General features: G+C 43.0%; 2 protein-coding genes across 3 annotated transcripts in view; one reads left to right on the forward strand and one right to left on the reverse strand.

Moving 5' to 3' along the window:
• The window catches only part of LOC115359332 (NACHT, LRR and PYD domains-containing protein 14-like), a gene marked incomplete at its 3' end in the record, with an annotated part of 845616 nt that overhangs the window by 268527 nt on the left and 556896 nt on the right, over positions 1 to 20193 (forward strand). The window lies entirely within an intron of this gene.
• Positions 1 to 20193, reverse strand: part of LOC115359330 (filamin-B-like) — a 61238-nt gene that overhangs the window by 21597 nt on the left and 19448 nt on the right. The window contains exons 13-29 of one of the 2 annotated variants that reach the window (XM_030051734.1): positions 19524 to 19641; positions 19108 to 19187; positions 18725 to 18910; positions 16979 to 17293; positions 16189 to 16303; positions 15469 to 15669; positions 14629 to 14802; positions 13441 to 13603; positions 11655 to 11815; positions 9277 to 9444; positions 8461 to 8584; positions 7223 to 7376; positions 6910 to 7099; positions 4352 to 4599; positions 3951 to 4037; positions 2963 to 3068; positions 2581 to 2721 (exon numbers count right to left, since the gene is read on the reverse strand). In XM_030051734.1, the coding sequence (XP_029907594.1) occupies positions 2581 to 2721; positions 2963 to 3068; positions 3951 to 4037; positions 4352 to 4599; positions 6910 to 7099; positions 7223 to 7376; positions 8461 to 8584; positions 9277 to 9444; positions 11655 to 11815; positions 13441 to 13603; positions 14629 to 14802; positions 15469 to 15669; positions 16189 to 16303; positions 16979 to 17293; positions 18725 to 18910; positions 19108 to 19187; positions 19524 to 19641 (2731 nt within the window). The remainder of the gene's footprint in view (positions 1 to 2580; positions 2722 to 2962; positions 3069 to 3950; positions 4038 to 4351; positions 4600 to 6909; positions 7100 to 7222; positions 7377 to 8460; positions 8585 to 9276; positions 9445 to 11654; positions 11816 to 13440; positions 13604 to 14628; positions 14803 to 15468; positions 15670 to 16188; positions 16304 to 16978; positions 17294 to 18724; positions 18911 to 19107; positions 19188 to 19523; positions 19642 to 20193) is intronic. The other variant, XM_030051735.1, reaches the window with a different exon arrangement.

Raw genomic sequence — 20193 nt, forward strand, 5'->3', positions numbered from 1 at the left:
CACACACACACACACACACACACACACACACACACAGAGCTTTGATCACCTGGTTCTCTACTCTATGTTTGTGTGTGTGTGTGCATGTGTGTGTGTGAGTAAAGTTATATTATAAAGCTAAGACACAGAAATCAACCAAATCCTCAGACAGGCATCAGAATAATCTCACACACACACACACACACACACACACACACACACACACACACACACACACAGATTCTCGGGGCATGATGTCATTGGTTAATGGTTTTCTCCTGCTGGCTGGAAAAGAACAACAGATCCTTCACACACACACACACACACACACACACACACACACACACACACACACACACACACACACACACTTCTTAATCACAAACATGCGCGTGCATATAAACACGCAACGGCAGAGCGCGCACACACACACACACACACACACACACAAACCTGAGTGCATGATACTGCTTACATAGTTGGCAAGCCTACAGGTAAACACACACACACACACACACACACACACACACACACACACAAACCTGAGTGCATGATACTGCTTACATAGTTGGCAAGCCTACACGTAAACACACACACACACACACCTCTCCGTGCTGTGTTGTGTGTGTGATGTCAACAGACAAACATGCAGACGGCGTGCACTCCCCCTCCTGGCCAGCAGGCGTCCCGCTCGCTCTTCACCGGGGCTCCGGGACGTTTAATCGCATTTGATTCTGTTCTGACCGTCGTTTTGAGAGGAAACGCGGCTGCGAGGTCGGCTCCGAGGTCGGCTCCGAGGTCGGCTCCGAGGCCTCTTTCAGATCTGTTCTCTGTCAGATCCAGACTGGATCCAGACTGACGTAAAAAAGTCTGGACTGCATAAAAACCCCAGGTGAAATGTGATTTTGTCAAATCAGATCCAAGCCACATGTGGACGTGCTCTGAAACGTGATTCCAGTTGATTTCTGTCGACGATCTAATCAGATTTCAAACTGTCCCGTCTCCCGCAACGCGACACACACACTGAGCGCGTTTACATGCACACCATATTCCTGTATTATTCAGAATATCCTCCATATTCCAGTTGCACACGAGTCATGTAAACACACCGAACCAGATTAAGGTCATATTCCGGTTGGAGAAAATTCTGAATCAGACCCCTGGCATGTGCCTGTTCCAACCAGAATATTTATGCCATGTAAACACTTTAGTCGGAAAACGCCCCGTACCGGAATATTCAGTCACGTCTGCTCATGCTCGACTCACAAGGAATCCTGTGGCGTCTTTGTTGCTATGGTTACTGCGAGCCGGGAGAACGACATGGCGAACAGCAGCAAGAGCCAGGAGGCTGTTCCCATGAGAATTCCCTGAGTCGGATTCCTTATAAAAGTAATAGCACACTTCTCCAAATCGGGCCGCACATTTTTCCAATTCATTGTGTGGGCCTAAAACCAAAGCTGTAGGAGGAGTCACAGGCCGAAAAACGTGCAGAATAATAAAGAAAGAAAGAAACTAGAAAAGTGCGGTTTGTGGGGAAACTGTGTGGGCAAGCTGGAAGAGTGACCGTGGTGCTTGGGAGAGAATCTCCTGAAAGTAGTGGTCAAACAAATGCTTTTTCCTCAATGCCAGTAAGTCCGAGCAGAAAATAAAAGGTATCGTGAGAAAGGTAAGGCTTTGGGCTTTCAAACTGTGTCAAAATTATTTACCAACTCCCAAAAATGCCCGAGAAACGGCGAGTTGAAAAAGTGTGTGTTTCTCCTTTTCTCCCCAGATTCTGGGTTCCAGATATAATGGGAGTCTATGGGGGAGAGAGCTGGCACTCCTGCCTCGTTAAGGCTCACAGTTTAAAAAGTTGAAGCTACTTTGCTTTTGTTTTTACATTTTTCAAAGCACAACTAGTTTTCCTACTACTTTACCCGAATTTGTGCATGTGGAGTGAAAACTGTGGCCAGGGGAGCGAGTAAAAGACCAAATTTTTAGATGATTTTTCAGGGCTGCTGCACTCTAGCCGTGATGTCACTCACTCTGGCTCTCCAAACATTCCGCCATTAGTGTGTATTGCGTCCGGATTCCGACTTCAAACTGGAATTGCGGAAAAACGGAAAGTCGGATCGGCTTGAAAATCAAAACCCTGCTTCTTCTCAATAAGATGCACGTTTTTCGTATTTGGTGCGTGGACGCAGGTCCAAAGCTCTGGGCCCTGGAGCCTTCCAAAGTTTTGGCCATTCATTTCCTATGGCCGAAATTTTCAGGAAAATTGGAATTTTGAGAATTGCGTGAGTCGGATTCCTTATAAAAGTAATAGCACACTTCTCCCAATGGGGCCGCACATTTTCCCAATTCATTGTGTGGGCCTAAAATGAAAGCTGTAGGAGGAGTTACGGTCCAAAAAAACGGGGTAAAGAAAGAAATCCAAAAGTCGAATAACGTAAGTGTGCAAGCAAACAGCTTGCCCACTAATAAATAAAGAAAGAAATAGTAGGAGGAACGTGAGTGTGCAGGCTGCCAGCTCGCACACTAATAAAGTACACACTGACTTTAGCCCTCGACAGAGCGGAACTGGCAGCCTGCGTGTGTGTGTGTGTGTGTGTGTGTGTTCACCTGGGATGTGTGTGCCATTGTACTTGATATGCATCTCGTGCAGGCCGGCCTCGGTGGGCGAGTACTGAACCGTGACCGTCCCGTCCAGGTTGTCCGAGATCAGAGGCTGAGCCGATTTACCTGAAGGCATCAGCACCTCACCTGAGAGAGAGAGAGAGGGAGAGAGAGAGAGAGAGAGAGAGAGAGAGAGAGGGAGAGAGAGAGAGAGAGAGAGAGAGAGAGAGGGAGGGAGAGAGAGAGAGAGTTGAATTAAAGGAAAACTGCAGTTATCTTTCTGTATGCATGTGTGTGTGTGTGTGTGTGTGTGTGTGTGTGTGTGTGTGTGTGTGTGTGTGGTGTGTGTGTGTGTGTGTGTGTGTGTGAGTGTGTGTGTGTGTCTCACCAGTGATTTCTCCTTTCCTGAAGGAGAACGGGATCACCATGTCAAACGGTCTGAAGCCGCTTCCGTTCACGCTGCTGCTGATTGGCCGGTAGCCGTCTGATGTCACCTGGAGAGAGAGAGAGAGAGAGAGAGAGAGAGAGAGAGAGAGAGAGAGAGAGAGAGAGAGAGAGAGAGAGAGAGAGAGAGAGTTAGCGAACACCTCAGGCGGCTCTCGGCTCTTCCCAGTGACCTGCGTTAGACACATGCTGCAACGTCCAAGCCCCGCCCACCAAGAGGGGCATTCTGGGAAGTGTAGTGTAGCGCGATGGAGCGGGAAGAGGATGAAGAGGAGGAGGATGATGATGGTGGGATGACGGCGGGTGATGCAGCCGCAGCGATGAAGAGTGCACTGAGGGGAAAGAGAGAGAGAGAGAGAGAGAGGATCCCTGGAAAGAACCAGGGAGACCCCAGATACCCGTAACCACGGCGACGACCTCGGCAACACGGGTTTGATTTTTATTTTTCTTCTTCATTGTTTGTGTTTATGTTGTCGGACGGACGGACGGATGCTGAGAGGAAGAAGAAGAGAGGAGCGACGACATGAAGGAGGCAAAGCGAGAGAGAGACAATACTGATGAATGGAGAGAGAGAGAGAGAGAGAGAGAGAGAGAGGGGAGAGGGGAGAGGGAGAGAGAGAGAGAGAGAGAGAGAGAGAGAGAGAGAGAGAGAGGGAGAGATGGGCGTTTAACCAGCAGCCATTCACCTGCAAAGAAGAAAGCTGAAAGAGAGAGAGAGAGAGAGAGAGAGAGTGTGTGTGTGTGTGTGTGAGAGAGAGAGAGAGAGAGAGAGAGGGAGAGAGAGATTGAACAAGCAGTGGTCATGTAAAGTGTGTGTGTGTGTATGTGTATGTGAGTACATATTGAAGTGTGTGTATATGTGTCGCTGTGTTTTGTGTATTTTGGTGTGTGTGTGTGTGTTTTGTGTGTGTGTGTGTGTTTCGGTGTGGTACCCAGGGCTGGAAGCCCGCTCCAGGGGGAGGAGCCTGTTGCTGTAGAGACGTCTGCTGTTGCATCATGGGAACAACCTCATCAGTAGCCTGAGGACATGACAGTAGGGGTTAACCTCTGACGTCACACACACACACACACGCACGCACACACACACACACACACACACACACACACACACGGACAGTTCATACACGTATTCACTAACACACACTGCTGCTGCATCATGGGAAAACCTCATCTGTAACCTGAAGCTGCAAAGTCAAGAGGCTGTCCACACACACACACACACACACACACACACACATACACACACACACACACACACACACAGGTGAGATGTTCCTGTTTTGGACGCCTCGTCTTGCCGTAGTTTAAATAAGGTTTGGGGGCGGGGCCTCACCATGACCTTGAAGGGGCTGCGGGGGACGTTCTCCCCCCCGAAGCGCACGTAGATGAAGTAGTTCCCGGGGGCGGGGGCCGTGTAGAAGATGTCGAAGGTGCCGTCCTCGTTCTCCAGCACCTCGGCCTCCACCTCGCTGCCGTCCGGCTGCACCACCACGCAGCACACCTTCCCCTTCCCCGCCGCCTTGGCGTTCACCACCAGGCCCAGCTCCTCGCCGATGGCCACGGTGGGGCCCACCCCGGGACCTGCAGGGGAGGGGGGGGGTCACGTTCATGTTCACGCAGTTTTTTTTTTTCAAACAGCACACTGTGATTCCTGTGTGATGATGTTGGCCCCCATAGCAGCCATTTCACTGCAGGCAGAGACTTTTGTCAGACTGGACGTCGCTGGAGAAAATGACCTCTAGTGACCTCTAGGAGAATCACAGCCTCATCAGACTTTACAGACACAAACTAGAGAGCGAGGCCGTTCAGAGGAGCTCTGCTTCTCCACACAGACTGACAGTAACACTGCAAAAACTCAAAATCTTGCCAAGATTATTTGTCTTATTTCAAGTCAAAAATGTCTTATTTCTAGTCAAAATATCTCATTACACTTAAAATAAGACATGATCACCTCAGAAGTAACTTGTTTTTACACAATTGTCTCTTGTTTCAAGTGAAAATTTGCTTGAAACAAGTGAAAATTTGCTTGTTTCATTGGCAAAATTTGTTTCTTGTTTCTAGCTAATTTTGTTTCAAGTGAATTTTGTGTTTCACAATTAAAACTGCTGCTGCTCCTGCTACTACTGATAATGACATTAATAGTAATAATAATAATAATAAAAAAAAAATCTATTACTAAAAAAATGATCATGTCTTATTTTAAGTGCAATGAGATATTTTGACTAGAAATAAGACATTTTTGACTTGAAATAAGACAAATAATCTTGGTAAGATTTTGCGTTTTTGCAGTGAAGGGCCAGTTTCTGACACATTTCCACAACACAACGCTCAACATCCAGTCACAGGAGAAACACAGTTCTGACAGAAATCTGCAAAACGTCAAACGTTTTTGACACCAAATCAAAGCCTGAATTTTTCCTCAGGGTCTCGGTGTCCTAATGTGGGATTTTTGACCATTTTCATTCATGTTCAAGTGGTCAGACTGGTTAAGTTTTGCACCAATCTGTGTAACAAATGGTATCAACCCAAAAACTGCTGCAACAACTTATGACACATACTTGAACATGGGAATGGCTTCACATACGTCCATATTTTTGTTTGTTGTTTTTGTGAGGAGGGACTGAAAATCCTTTTTTTTTTTGTGGATTGAAAACTAATTTTTTTTGTGTGAAAACAGGACTGAAAATAATTTTGAGAAGACTGAATTTTGGTTGATACATTTTGTGGAAAAAATCAAGAAAAGAAAGGACTGAAAATAATTCTGTGTGAGAAAAAAAGTAACTTGAGTTGCACTTTGGGTTTGTATTGTGTAAATTATATATTTCTCTTATTTGGAAAAAAAAAAACGTGTTGGGTTTCATTATTTGCATACTTCCCATTGTTTTGTTTTTTTTTGTTTTTTTTTGTTTTTTTTAATTTTTCATTAATGTTCAAGTGGTCAGACTGGTTAAATTTTGCACCAATCTGTGTAACAAATGGTATCAACCCAAAAACTGCTGCAACAACTTATGACACATACTTGAACATGGGAATGGCTTCACATACGTCCATATTTTTGTTTGTTGTTTTTGTGAGGAGGGACTGAAAATACTTTTTTTTTGTGGATTGAAAACTAATTTTTTTTGTGTGAAAACAGGACTGAAAATAATTTTGAGAAGACTGAATTTTGGTTGATACATTTTGTGGAAAAAATCAAGAAAAGAAAGGACTGAAAATAATTCTGTGTGAGAAAAAAAGTAACTTGAGTTGCATTTTGGGTTCGTATTGTGTAAATATATATATTTCTCTTATTTGGAAAAAAAAACGTGTTGGGTTTCATTATTTGCATACTTCCCATTGTTTTTTTTGTTTGTTTGTTTTGTTTTTTTTGACCATTTTCATTCATGTTCAAGTGGTCAGACTGGTTAAGTTTTGCACCAATCTGTGTAACAAATGGTATCAACCCAAAAATTGCTGCAACAACTTATGACACATAACTGAACATGGGAATGGCTTCACATACGTCCATCATAACGTTCTGACCCTCATACTGTCTACACAGGTGCCTAACCAGAACACAACATTTATTCCAGATTTATGACTAGAGAGCTGATGACTACAGAGCTGAGCTGCATCTCAAATTAATCTCCAATTAATCTCAGCTCTCAGATGATGTTTTGTTTCCCCTGAGGACCCCCGCCCCCCCTCGCTAAAATGGGCCAGAACAGGAAGAGGCTAAGTTGCATCTGCACTCTTTTTTGCTGCTCTGATCTCAGTCTTTTCAGTTCCATCTAATCTAATCTAATCTAATCCAATCTAATCCCTCCTTCTCTTCTCCTTTCTTTCCATGGGAAGGTTTGTAAAAAGTGATGACCCTGTGCTCCCGGTGGGACGGGCCCGGCGGGGACGTACCGGAGACGGTGCACTTGCTGGCGTCTCCGGTGGCCGTGGCTCGGACGCGGTACGGCGAGGCGGGGATGTCGTCGTCGCCGTACTTGATGACGATGGTGTAGCGGCCCACGCGGTCCGGGACGTACGACACGCGGTACGTGCCGTCGCCGTTGTCATGGATACTGGTCTGCTTGGGCTTACCGTCCTGGTCCTGAGGTGGGATGGAGGAAGTAAGGAAGAAGGAACAGAGGGTTTTATGTATCAGTGTGGTATTTTCTCTTCTGTGTGTGTGTGTGTGTGTGTGTGTGTGTGTTTGTTAGGGTGTGAGACTGACGGTGATGAGCACGGTGAGCTGGCCCTGTCCGGCGTCCTTGGCGTCGATGCTGAACTCGACGGGGAAGCTGGCCGGGACGCCGCTGGTCAGGCCGGGGCCGCTGGCTCGCACCTTGCTGGCATCATGAGTCGGCAAAACGCGGAACTTGAAGGGACTGACACAGAAAACGACATGAACATCAACATGAACAACATCAAGAGGTGGAAGTAACTGAGTACATTTACTCACATTTCTGTCACTGAGCAGCTTTCTGTGTGCTTCTACTTTTTGGAGTATTTTTTTTTTTTTTAAACTCAGCAATTTTGACTTTTCCTTCAGTTCATTTTCTGCTTGAGTTTTGTCCTTCAGTCCATTTTAAATCAGATCCATTACAGAGAGCAAAGACGGCTGTCTCCTCTCCCTCTCCTCTTGCTTTTTGTTCCTGGGTTTTTTGTTGGGGAAAAAAAAGACTGAACCGTTTTTGTTGAAATAAATATTGTGTGAAAAAGAAAAGGACTGATAATATTTTTGTTTGTTGTTTTTGTGAGGAGGGACTGAAAATCCTTTTTTTTTGTGGATTGAAAACAAATTTTTTTTGTGTGAAAACAGGACTGAAAATAATTTTGAGAAGACTGAATTTTGGTTGATACATTTTGTGGAAAAAATCAAGAAAAGAAGGGACTGAAAATAATTTTGTGTGAGAAAAAAAGTAACTTGAGTTGCACTTTGGGTTTGTATTGTGTAAATATATATATATATATATATATTTCTCTTATTTGGAAAAAAAAAAAACGTGTTGGGTTTCATTATTTGCATACTTGCCACAGTTTTTTTTTTTTTTTTTGTTAAGTTTAATACTTGAACATCCTTTGTGTTGGATTTTTGAGTGAAGGTTTTTTCACTTATTTCTCTTTATTTGACTAAGACAGAAGCAAACGATACAAACAACCTGACTGGCACCCCAGAAATAAACAAACAACAAAGAAATAAATGACTAAAATCTTCCTCCAAACTAAGAAAAAACGGCACAAGATGATCACTGACAGACTGTGGAACCTTTCACAATAAAAGCTCAGTCAGCACAAATGAGAAGAGGAAGCTGCTTCTACTTTCTGTCATTATGCAAATTTCACAATAAAAGCTGCACCATGAAAAAACTGCAGAGAGGACCATTTAGACTCAGCTGGCAAAAAACGTGGAATAAAGGTGGGAAAAAAGGGAGAGGATCTGCCCGGGCGGTGAGAGCGGTGCAGCTGTACCTGCGCGGGACGTCCTGGTCGGCGTACTGCACGGCCACAGAGTACGGCCCCTCCACTGAGGGAGTGTAACACACAGTGTGTGTCCCGTCGCCGTTATCCACCACCTCCACCGGCTCAGCCACACCTGGACACACACACACACACACACACACACACACACACACTATTAAAAATCATACCTTGCATTTTAAAACCGCTCAAGATTTCACAAGAAAACAGAAAACAGAGTAAAACATGTAAAGGATAATCAAATTCACCCAATTAAATTCACCCAGACCATGGTATAAGAAAAATCAATCAATCTAAATTTGCATATTAAAAGTTTTCTTAATCGCCTTGCGACCCTGTGAGGGTCCCAAACCCCCAGGTTGAAAACCACTTACTGTTAGTACTATTATTGCTGCCAATACCATAAATAATACAATTACAACTGCTGCTCCTGCTACTATTGATAATGACATGAATAGTAATAATAATTAAAAAAATATATTCTATTACTAAAAAAATTATAAAATTAAAAAAATAATAAAAAATAAATAAATAAATAATAAAAATACAACAACAATAACAATACTAACAGTGATGATAATAAATTATATGTATGGTGTCGTATGTAACTTTGCTAAGAAAAGTGCTGAAGGGTTGACCTGATCTTTTTTAATTTAATTGAATTTATTTAATTGAATTTATTTTTTTTGGTTAAGCTGACCTTTTTATATTTTATTTTATTTATTTATTTATTTTTCTTTTGGTTAAGCTGACCTTTTTTAATATAGTTTATTTATTTTTTTTTTTTATTAATTTGGTTAAGCTGACCTTTGGGTGCAGTGACAGCCACAGCCAGCGGGGCCACGCCGGCCTTGCTGCAGTCCACCGTGAAGGATTGTGGGATGTTAGCCCGGACCCCTGAGCCCACGCCGGGGCCCGACACCTTCACCTTGCTGGAGTCGACCACGTCCTTTACCGGGACCTTGAAGGGGCTTCCTGCAGGGCCACAGAGAGTTATTGTAGATGAAAGATGAAACTGGATAAACCAGCTGCAGTACTGTGCTGCTCCATCACATCTGCCCAGATTATTTGTGATTCAGAAGGATTTTGAGAATTATTTCACATAAAACCCACCTGCATCTCTGTTTAGAACGTATTCTAAATATTTTTCAAAGACACTTATTAATATTCAAATACTTGAACAGCAAGCTAAACCTTCCAGATCCTTTTAACTTGTTAAATTCTTTCAGACATTCAGTCAGCTACTAAACCAGATGGAAAAAAATGACTCCAAGACATCACCTTTAACTCAAATTCTGTGAATTTCCTTTGGGATGAATAAAGTATCTATCTATCTATCTATCTATCTATCTAATTCAGACGTCCACAGTTCTGGAAGTCACTGGATGTCACACTGAAGCTGTTTTAATATTAAACCAGCTTTCAGGACACAGCTAAAAAAAAAAAAAAAAAAAAAAAAACTAATTTCATCTTAAACTTAACTTTATGCTAAGATGCTAAGATGCTTTTCTTGGTTGCTGCTTTTACTTATTCTAGTTTTTTTCTTTCTTTTTTCTCCTTTTTCTTCCTCCTAGTATTTATTCTTGCTTGTGTATTTTATGTATATAGATTTTTATAAGTAACAATATCATTTTTTACTCGATTAATTAAAGGGAGGGCTCTGAATCAGCCTCTTCTGAACTGGAATTGTTCTCTTTGCTATTGAATGCACTGCTCTCCTCATTATTGTGCAAATAAACCAAAGTAAATGTGTGGTTTCTGCACGCAGGCTGTTCTCCACACAGAACACACACCAAGCAGCAGCTGTCAGGCCAAGGTGTGTTAAAGCAGGCAACCCGCTGGGCGCTTCCTGCACAAAGTCCCTTAAGTTAAACACCACAGCTTTTATAATGTCGGCTAATAACATCGACCACATCTTCACAACATTAAACCCCCAAAAAATTCACTGCCTCTTTTATCGTCAGCCCACAACACCGACGTCTTTGTAACGTTAACCAGAAACACCGGCCACGTCTTTTAACGCCCTTCAATAAAACCAGATCGTTTATCTGCGGAAATGAGAGCGAAGCCCTTTAACGAGACGTTACGAGCGAATTGACATCATCAGCAAACGTCGGTGGGAAATGAACAGCAAAGCGTCTCCGGTCTCTACAAAGAGAAGCTCTGCAAAAATCACCCTCTTTTCTCTCATTCCTGTTTGCTGCTGCAGCGATGACGTTTCCCATCCAAACCACCGACCTTTCACCTTGTCTGATCTCGTTAAAAAACAGATTAGCTCTTTGATAATCACCTTGTATCCAAAATACAAGGAAGCGAGATTTTGTTAAACTCACATTGTAGTCAAACGCAATGTTCAAAGTGCAGGAGGCCGACAAACACTTTTCCCAAACCGTCTCTAAAGTCAAGCACGTCTCAAGGTGCATTTTCAGGTTTTTCCCAGAACTGTACGGCTCCTCAGAACGATTATTTCACTTCTTCATCGCATTAAATCAGATGTTACTGCGCTAAATTCTGTTTAGTGAGAGCGTTCTGCAGAAGAGAGTTAAATTAAAGGGAAAATATAACAGAAGTTTGTTTGCCCACAAGAACAAACAGGAGCCGGTGTGTCTGTTAGAATAGGGCCAAACTGGGTCTCTAGTCCCCCAGTTACATATTCAGTTTAGTAACTCCTTCACGCTTTGGGTTCAACAAATGGGTTTATTATATTTCATTATGGTAATCCTTAGTGGGTCCACTCCCTTTCTTTGCCAGGTTTCCCTTTTACCACACCATATTACCACGTCATATTCTGGCAGGTAATGAAACTGGAACATCTTGCCTCAATGTGTTTAAGTTGCAAAAATAATATTTTGCCCCAAATGGAGTATTTATCTTTTATCTTCAACAATTTTATAAAGTCAATCAGCAGATTTTTGTGCAGATGCATCATCACTTTGGCCGTGCAGTCACTGATTTCATCAAATACATGGGACTTTCTCTAAAAGTAGGATTACTCTGAATGATCAAACAGGGTCTTTGCTGCAGGAAATAACAGGATACAGCAAAAAAAAAAAAAAGGAAGATACATGAGAAATGATACATGAGAATAAAATGCAGTTGACAGTTGATTAACACCACAACGTGTTAATCAGCTTCACATCCTGTGAATGAGTTGGTATGGAGAGTGAGGAAGCAGCAGGCCTCACCTGGGATGTGCTGCCCCCCGTAGGTGATGTTGACGTCGTAGAGGCCGGCGGTGAACGGGACGTACTCCACGCTGCAGCTGCCGTCTTTGTTATCCTTACAGGACATCTTGGACTCAGACGGGCCCTCCACCGTGATGCCCAGCCCGCCGATACCGGCCCCTCTGCAGGGAGAGAGACACACCCCCAATCAACAGGCAGACGGGCCTCCTATCAGCTGATCTGTCATCAAAGGTCTTGAGCCGTAACCAGTCAGGAACAAATCAGTGCTGCAGAGAGACGAGGAGAAACCCTCCTCAAGCTGACCTTTTTTATTTTTTTAAATTAATTTTTAAGATAGTTACTGTTTTGGTTTGTTTATTACCTTAAGTTGAGTTTAAAAAAAAAAAAAAAAAAATTTAAGATAGTTACTGTTTTGGTTTGTTTATTACCTTAAGTTGACCTTTTTTTATTATTATTATTAATTTTTAAGATAGTTACTGTTTTGGTTTGTTTACTACCTTAAGTTGACCTTTTTTTTTTTTTTTTTTTTTTTAAATTAATTTTTAAGATAATTACTGTTTTGGTTTGTTTATTTCCACACGTAAGAGGCTTTATAAAAGACACAAAATAAAAAGAAAAGAGAAATGTGAGGGAGAACTGCCAAAAAGTGTCAGGCTGCATATCGCTGGAAGTGAGTATAAACAATCTGTTTGTGTCATTCCAATAATTCAGAAAACGTAAAAGAAAGGAAAAGACAAAGAAATAAAATCTAGCACAGCACTCACATCAACAGCAACACATCCCATAATTACCATCTGCTCCACAACTGTAATGAATGAAGTCACGCTCATAAGACACTATCATTAACCTTTATCAACAGACAAACAACACACACTCAGGTGATGTGGTTTACGGCTTCCATACGACAAGAAAGATAAGAGAAAGTAATCCCAAACAATTTGAAAAAAAAAAAAAAAAGATAGAAAAAAAAAAAAAACTCTGTATTGCCATGTGACAATAACATAAAACACACTCTGTCCAGAATGCACTGGGAATATCCTGGAATGGAAAAATACAACATTTTTATATCCTTTTATAAAACTGGAAGATGCTCAATTAACTGGATTAATTAACCAGGGAGTTGGAGAGGACGCCAGTTTTCCTTTCCTAGGATGGAAAAAAAAGATTGACTCACACTGTTACAGTCATTCCCTGCAGCCCTTCCCTAATCTAATCTATAACAAATTTATGCCTAATGCCTAACCTGAACCAATAAGCCAAAGCGACCACACAAAACGCAAAAGATTCAGCCGCCACTGAAATTGTGAGTCGTGTGTTTATGTATTCCATATCACACACATATTCTGATTTCACTCTCTTTAATCTAATCCATAATCCTGCAGTCCACACTCTGCATCACAGGTTGTAATGTTGAAATCTGCACTAATCTGGTTTCATCTGAAGACGCCAGTTTAGTCTCATAACCATTTTATTTGTAGTACTTTTATTTTAATCATTTTTAAGATTACTTTTATTCCTTGCAGATGTTTTTTTTTTTTGTGTTAATTTTACTTTGTAGCATTTGCACATGTATTAAGGAAAAAACTCCATAAATAGATATTTTTTTATCATTGTATATAAAAACGCAATGAAATTTAGTTTGCAGCACCAAAAAATAAAGTTATTATTATTATTTCATTATCTGATGTGCTTTACTGTCATGACAACCGTCACACGCTGACGTCCTCACACACACACACACACACACACACACACACACACACACTGGGCGGGGTGAAGCCTCTACCTGGTGACGATGTTGAAGTTGTTGGGCTTGTCGGTCAGGGCGTGCTGCAGTCCCGGGCCGGTGGCCACCACCCTGCTGGGGTCGCATCCCTCCGACACCGACACCCTGAACGGGCTCTTGGGAACCGGAGTGTCGTCGTACAGAACCTGAACACTGTGGACGCCTGGAACACACACCGCAGGGAAGAGTGTGTTCTCACACCGGGACACAGCTACACACTGACTCAGACCTCCTGTTTATCTTTAAAAACCCTCCTGTGGCCTAAGAGTACATTCACACCATCACACCACGTGTGTGGATACCGAGAGTGGATCTTTTTTTCTTCTTTCTTTTCTCTTTCTATTATTATTATTATTGTTATTATTATTATTATTTTCCTTTATTTTCTTGTCTTTTTCTCACTCTAAATTTGTGTCATATAATTGATCCTATGTTCTATTCTAAAATCTATAGTTATGTATTTATACTGCTTTCTTACACGATTCTTGATTATAAGTGTTAAGAGTATGTGCAGCTGTAAAAAGGGTAAAAAATGTAAATGAAGAGAAATGTATATGTCATGTTACTATTGTGAAAAAATAAATAAAAATTAAGTTAAAAAAAAAAAAAAGAAACCCTCCTGTGCCACTGTTTGGCCTTGATTTGCTCAGCGTTAGGGCTTTTCACCCTTCCCCATGCTCTGGACCCCCAAGTCGAATCCCAGTTTGAGGTGGTTTTGCACCTTAAGGACCCTTATAAGAGAGATAAATTTTTCTCAAACATACAAGAAAGCTGTCCAGCATCACTGATCTGACCTTTAAATATATGTGACCGTCTAATAAAGCAGAAATGCCCCAAAAAAATGTAATTAAAAAAAAAATTCTTGTAATTCTTTAAAAATATTGCTAAATAATACTAATTTATTTATGTATTTATTACATAGGTTTCTTGTTTTTTTTGTTTTTTTTGTTTTTTTTTGCTAATTTGCTAACTGCCTTTTCTCCCATGTTTTTGAATAAAACAAGTGAATTTGCGCAGGTTTCCGTGTTAGACGTCAGACAACACAGTGAAACTAAATCAGAAAGGAGAAAATGTTAAAACGATCCCTCATACATTCTCTGCATTGTTACAGCTTCCAGTGAATTAAATTAAAGTGAAATCTAACTGTTCCACATCTCGCCGAGGAGCCCCTGTGAGGCGCTGTCGTACCGTTCTCGTACGGCGTGTACTCGACGCCGTAGGTGCCGTCGGCGTTGTCGGTGACCACGCAGTCCGTCAGCGCCCCGGACGGGTTCTTGACCTGCGCCTTCACGTGGTCGCCGCCCCGCCGGCTCAGGGGCCGAGCGTCCACCGTGAACTCCGTGGTGGCTTCTCTGAAAACAGCTGGAGGGGGAGGAGGAGGAGGAGAGGAAGAGGAGGAGGAGGAGAGGAGGAGGAGAGGAGGAAGGCTTAGCTGAGTTTACTCAACATCACAGACAGCCGTCACATAACAAGGAGCTGGGAAACAACTACAGGAAAACTAAGATTTAGTTTCAGTGATGTTAAATAGAGAGGAGAGAGGAGGAGGCAAAATGTGCAATAAAGTGAATTAATGAACATTCAAGAGTCTAAAATCAGTTGTGGTGGAAAACTGCTGGGAGAGAGGAAAGGCAGAACTCATGATCCTCAGGGATTCTGCAGGTTTCAAAAAAAAAACCCCAAATTAAAACTTGCTCTGGTGTTACCTGGGACTGGGATTTTAGAGCCAATTAAAAAACTCCAAATAAAGGCACAAAGCTGGCAAAACAGGCAGATTCTGATTGAACAGCCATGAGCGTTGCAAAATAAGAATAAGGGAAGTCCAACTGTGTTGTGTCAAACATATGATGCTTATTGAATTCTGATTTATCAACAAGTGGACATGCAGCAGAGAAGCCTATCATTACACGGTGAATGTGACTATTTCAGACTTCTGGTGGGTTAAAATCAGACATTTCATGTCAAATTTCACATTTTTTAAAGAAATATTTGATTTTTCCTCTTTCTGTTTGCGCCACCTCCAGGCCGTACCTTGTCCTTCCACTCCAGGACCAAACACCTTGACCTTGGAGGTGTCGACGGCGGGATCCACCATGACCTTGGCGGGGAAGCCGGGCACGGCCTTGCCCCCGTACTTCAGCAGGAGGGTGTACATGCCGGCCGTCAGGGGCACGTAGGTCACCGTGTACGTCCCGTCCTTGTTGTCCACCACCTCCGTCTTGGCCTTTGCTCCTGGACAAAGAAAAAAACAGTTTGGAGAAAAGCTCTGCTGCTTATCGCCGATGTAAAAACCTTGTAAATGTCGTGTTTTTGTTTAACTTGAAGCATTTCTTGATTCTCTGATAAAATCCTCTGACGTCTCGGTCTCATGAATCCAAACCCAGGAGATATCACTCGACCGCATCAAACCAAAAACACGGCTGTTTTTCTTACTTTTGGTTGACAGTTTGGACCCCCAGCTGTGACGAGACCAGATGTTGGATACCATTTTCACCTCTTTACGTCCATTTTTTCACTTAGACACAGCCAGGCTAACGACTCCCACAGATTTCAAGTCTTTATGCTAAGCTAACACTAAATGCTACCCATAGCAGCTGAACCAGTGGACGTCCAGAGGTGGAGATGGTGTCCAACATCTGGTCTCAGTCTGGGGAAGTCAGGAAAAGGGGGATTTTGCCCAAAACGGTGGAGTGTTCCTTTAATTGCACCTGGTGGTGCACAATAACCAGACTCTGGGTGTGCTGGTCTTACCGGCTCCAGGGAGAGATCCCGTTGGGCTGGTTGGGGGGTCGAGCGCCGCCTCCAGGCTCAGCTCTCCTGGTCCGGCCCGGGAACAGTCCACGTTCACCACACTCGCCTCTCCAACCTGGACACAGCGAGGAATGTGGATTATACCTCATTTATTTTTCATAAAACCCTGAGGTGAACTGCAGGTTCCTGCTTTAACCAGGTGAGTCTATGAAGACAAACAGAGTGTTGGTGAAGGTTTTCAGCTGTGCAGGTAAAGGCACTGTGCCTCTAAAGGCAGGAAGTCAAAGACATCTGCAAGATTAATATGAAAGGAAAATGCAGTCTTGTGACATGATCAGATGGGAGGAGCTGAAGCGTTTAAACGGCAGGAGCGATGGCACCTGCACAGGAAACTAACTTGTCTTCCTACCAAAGCGATGCAACTCAACAACTTCTCGATTTCAAGAGATCGTAGTTCACCTGCAGAATATCTAAAACATCTTCTACCAAAAACCTTAAAGATCTTTCTTTTGGTTTTGGTTGAAATTAGGGCTGCAACTAAAACTATGTTCATTTCACAGATATTTGATCAATTATTTTTTCAATTAATCAATCAACCATTTAGTTTATAAATAAAAATAAGAATGGAAAATGTTCATGGGAAGTTAGCAGAGAGCAAAGTGTGGTCTTCAAGTATTATTTTTTTAAAGAATGAACAGAGAAAGGGAAGCTTCGTTTTTGATTTTTGTTTGAAAAAAAAGTCAAAAACTGAGAAAGTTAACGGGACAAACTTCCAGTCGGGGCCTCTCACCTTGGCTCTCTTCAGCCCCGCCCCCGAGGCCACCACCTTCGAGGGGTCAAAGGGCATCTGGATGTCGGCCTTGAACGGCGAGCCCGGCACGTGCACGTCCTCGAACAGGATGTTGACCAGGTAGTCTCCGGGCTCCGTGGGCAGGTAGGACACGGAGCACGTCCCGTCCCCGTTGTCCGAGCACTCGATCTTGGCCTCGGTGGGCCCCTCCACCGTCAGCCCCAGGCCCCCGGTGCCGGCGCCCTTGGTGTCGATGGTGAACTCCGCCGGGTTTCCCACCAAGCCGCCCTTCAGCCCGGGACCGAACGCCTTCACCTGCGGCGAGAAGGTGGTGGATTCATGCTACAGGTCATGGTGCACTCTGAGGAACACCCCATGTAAACGTCCACACCATGACGGTTATTAATCAATCTACTGTAATTATACCGAGGTTTTCTTAACGTCCCAAAGTAAACTAATCAGGACCAAAAGTAAAATCATCAACAACCAATCAGTTCTGATGAAGAGAAGAAGGATCAGTGCTGCTGCCTGACTGACTGATGGATGTGAACCCTTTGGACGTCGCTGAACATATTTATTGTTGATACGCAACGATGCAATCCTGTAATATGACAGAGGCTACTGCCGCTGAAATAAACTGCTTTTTGGTATTAAAGCTGTTGTTCATTGTTTGGTCTCTTTCTGATTCGTGCACCCTGGAAAAATGTAAAGGCTGCAACAAATTATTACTGTCTTTTGTTTTGATTCAGATTTGTTCGGGCAGGATTCACTGGAATCCAAAAATAATCAATTTACATAACCACCACAGCACAATGGAAACAGATGGAAGTGCGTGTCGTAAATGTCTGTGGCAGTTACATCCGCTGGTTGTGGATTTAACCCTCCTGTTATGTTCAGATTCACTAACATCTTTTATGTTTGTGGTCAATTTGACCCCAGCAGTTTAAACCTCCACAAAATTATTATAACTAAAATTATTCCCAAAGTTTATGTGTCAGGTACTTTGTGTTTCTTTGTTGACGACCTAAATAGTCCTTTAAATAAAAAATAACCTCCCTCACCCACTTATACATCCAGTATTCGTATTACGTCACTATGGAAAAATATGCAAATCACCGTAAAATCTCACTGATTGATCTAAAATTGGAAAGAAATATTAATTTTTGGTGTTTTAATGGCTTTATATTATTTCTAAGTACAGATTTTTGTTATTTATAACCGATGCGTTACAAAGTGTGTACAGGACATTGAAAACATATCATCATGTCAATTTCATTCAATTTCAATTTCAATTTCAGTTTACCCAGTAGTGCCCATCACATTAGGAAAACTCATTAAATATGAAACAAAAAAAAAAAATGATGTTAATAATTTATTTAGAGACGTTAAACATTGAATGGGGTCAAATTAACCCCAAACATAACAGGAGGGTTAACTGCTGTCAGAGAGGGGGGAAAAGAAATCGGAAAGAAAAAAAGAGATGGGATGTTCAGTATATTTCACAAGAGCATTTTTTCTCTATGCCATGCCCGGTGTGCTCGCTAACAGTGCAGACCATGAGAACGTGACCTCGTGCCACAGAGGACCGACAGTCTGCACGTTTTCCTTCCACCCACAACCCGACAGCGGCCCTGGCTTGAATGAAAAACCTGCAGACCGTCGATCCGTCCACAGCTCGGCCTCCTCTCCCTGACGAGGATGAGGACGGGCGGATGGGTGGACGGATGGACGGGCGGGCGGCCGTACCTTGCTGGGGTCTGGGGGCAGCTGGGCCTCCACGGGGAAGGGGCTCCCCGGGATGGGGTGTCCGTCGTAGGACACGTTGACGGCGTGGACTCCCTCCTCCGTGGGTTTGTAGCGGACCACCTTGCAGTCGGCCTTGCCGGGCTGGGGCTCCACGGTGCAGGGCAGCGCCCGCTGGCTGGGGCTCAGCTACACACACACACACACACACACACAGAAACTGAAGAGAATCTCCTTCTGAAGCCTGCACTTTTAATGAACGTTCTTCTGCTGCACACTTCCGTTTAGAATCAAAATCACATCGCTGCTGTCACCTGGAGACCCTCTAAAACCTCCAGAATGTGTTTGTTGCTTGATGAGATCTTTAGAGTCTCTCTGGGACTTACCACCGCCACCTCCAGCTGACCCTGACCTCCTGCTCCTTTGGTGTCCACAACAAACGTCTGGTCCTGACCGACCTCCACTCCTGCAGGGGGCGTTCACGGGACAATTATGTGAATGAGACAGAACACAGAAATGGAAAGTGGAGAGACAGGAAGCTTGACGGAGACATGAGCTGTTTTTTTTTTTTCTTCTGTGTTTTCTGTGTTTAACACGCTGAATGAAAACACAGGGGCCCTAAAGAGCTCAATGCAACGCGACTGAAGACACAAAACACGAGGATTTAAGAAAACATCTTCATCAGTTTGAGAGCACATGCATCTCTCTGGAGGTGTGTTTTCAGTTAAACAGGATTGTGTGTGTGTGTGTGTGTGTGTGTGTGTGTGCTGAGCTCTCAGGGCCGTAGAAAAAGCCTCCTTACGTCCTTCCAGGTCGTCCACGGTGACCCTGCTGAGGTCCAGCGGGGCGGCCACGCCGACGGTGAACGGGCTCTTAGCGACGGGATCGCCACCAAACTTCACCGTGATCGCCATCTCCCCCTGCACACACACACACACACACACACACACACACACACAGATCCAATTTAGAGAACATACCAATAGATTATTTGCTAAGTCAGGGTTATCAACTAGCAGAAGTGCAGACATTTTTAGTTATGTTTAGAGTTTTGCCAGAAACATGCAAAAACTTTGTGTTTCCCTCAGAAGATGAAACTCACAGGAGGAGATTTGACTTTAAGCATCAAGTTGCTTGGTAAAAAAAAAGGGTTGTAGATATTGTTCAGTTAAAAAAAAAAAAAAAAAGTATAAACAGAGACAAATTAGGAAATATGCATCTGAAACTTAACTGGATGTTTATCTTTATTTGTTTTGAGCTTGTAAATTTTTACGTAATGGATTATTTTTTGTTTTATGTTGTAATCAAAGGTGCAGTCGATGATGAAGGGAAAAGACGAGCAGAGGCTGATTCCTTGTGTTCAGGTGAGGGGCCGACAAAAAATAAGAATTATAAGAATTAAATAAGAATATTATTATTATTATTCTCTGCTCCTTTCCAATCATGAAAAGCATCAATGTGTTGTGAATTTT

The sequence above is a fragment of the Myripristis murdjan genome, chromosome 5 (assembly GCF_902150065.1).
Source record: "Myripristis murdjan chromosome 5, fMyrMur1.1, whole genome shotgun sequence".
NCBI classification, from domain to species: Eukaryota; Metazoa; Chordata; class Actinopteri; order Holocentriformes; family Holocentridae; genus Myripristis; species Myripristis murdjan.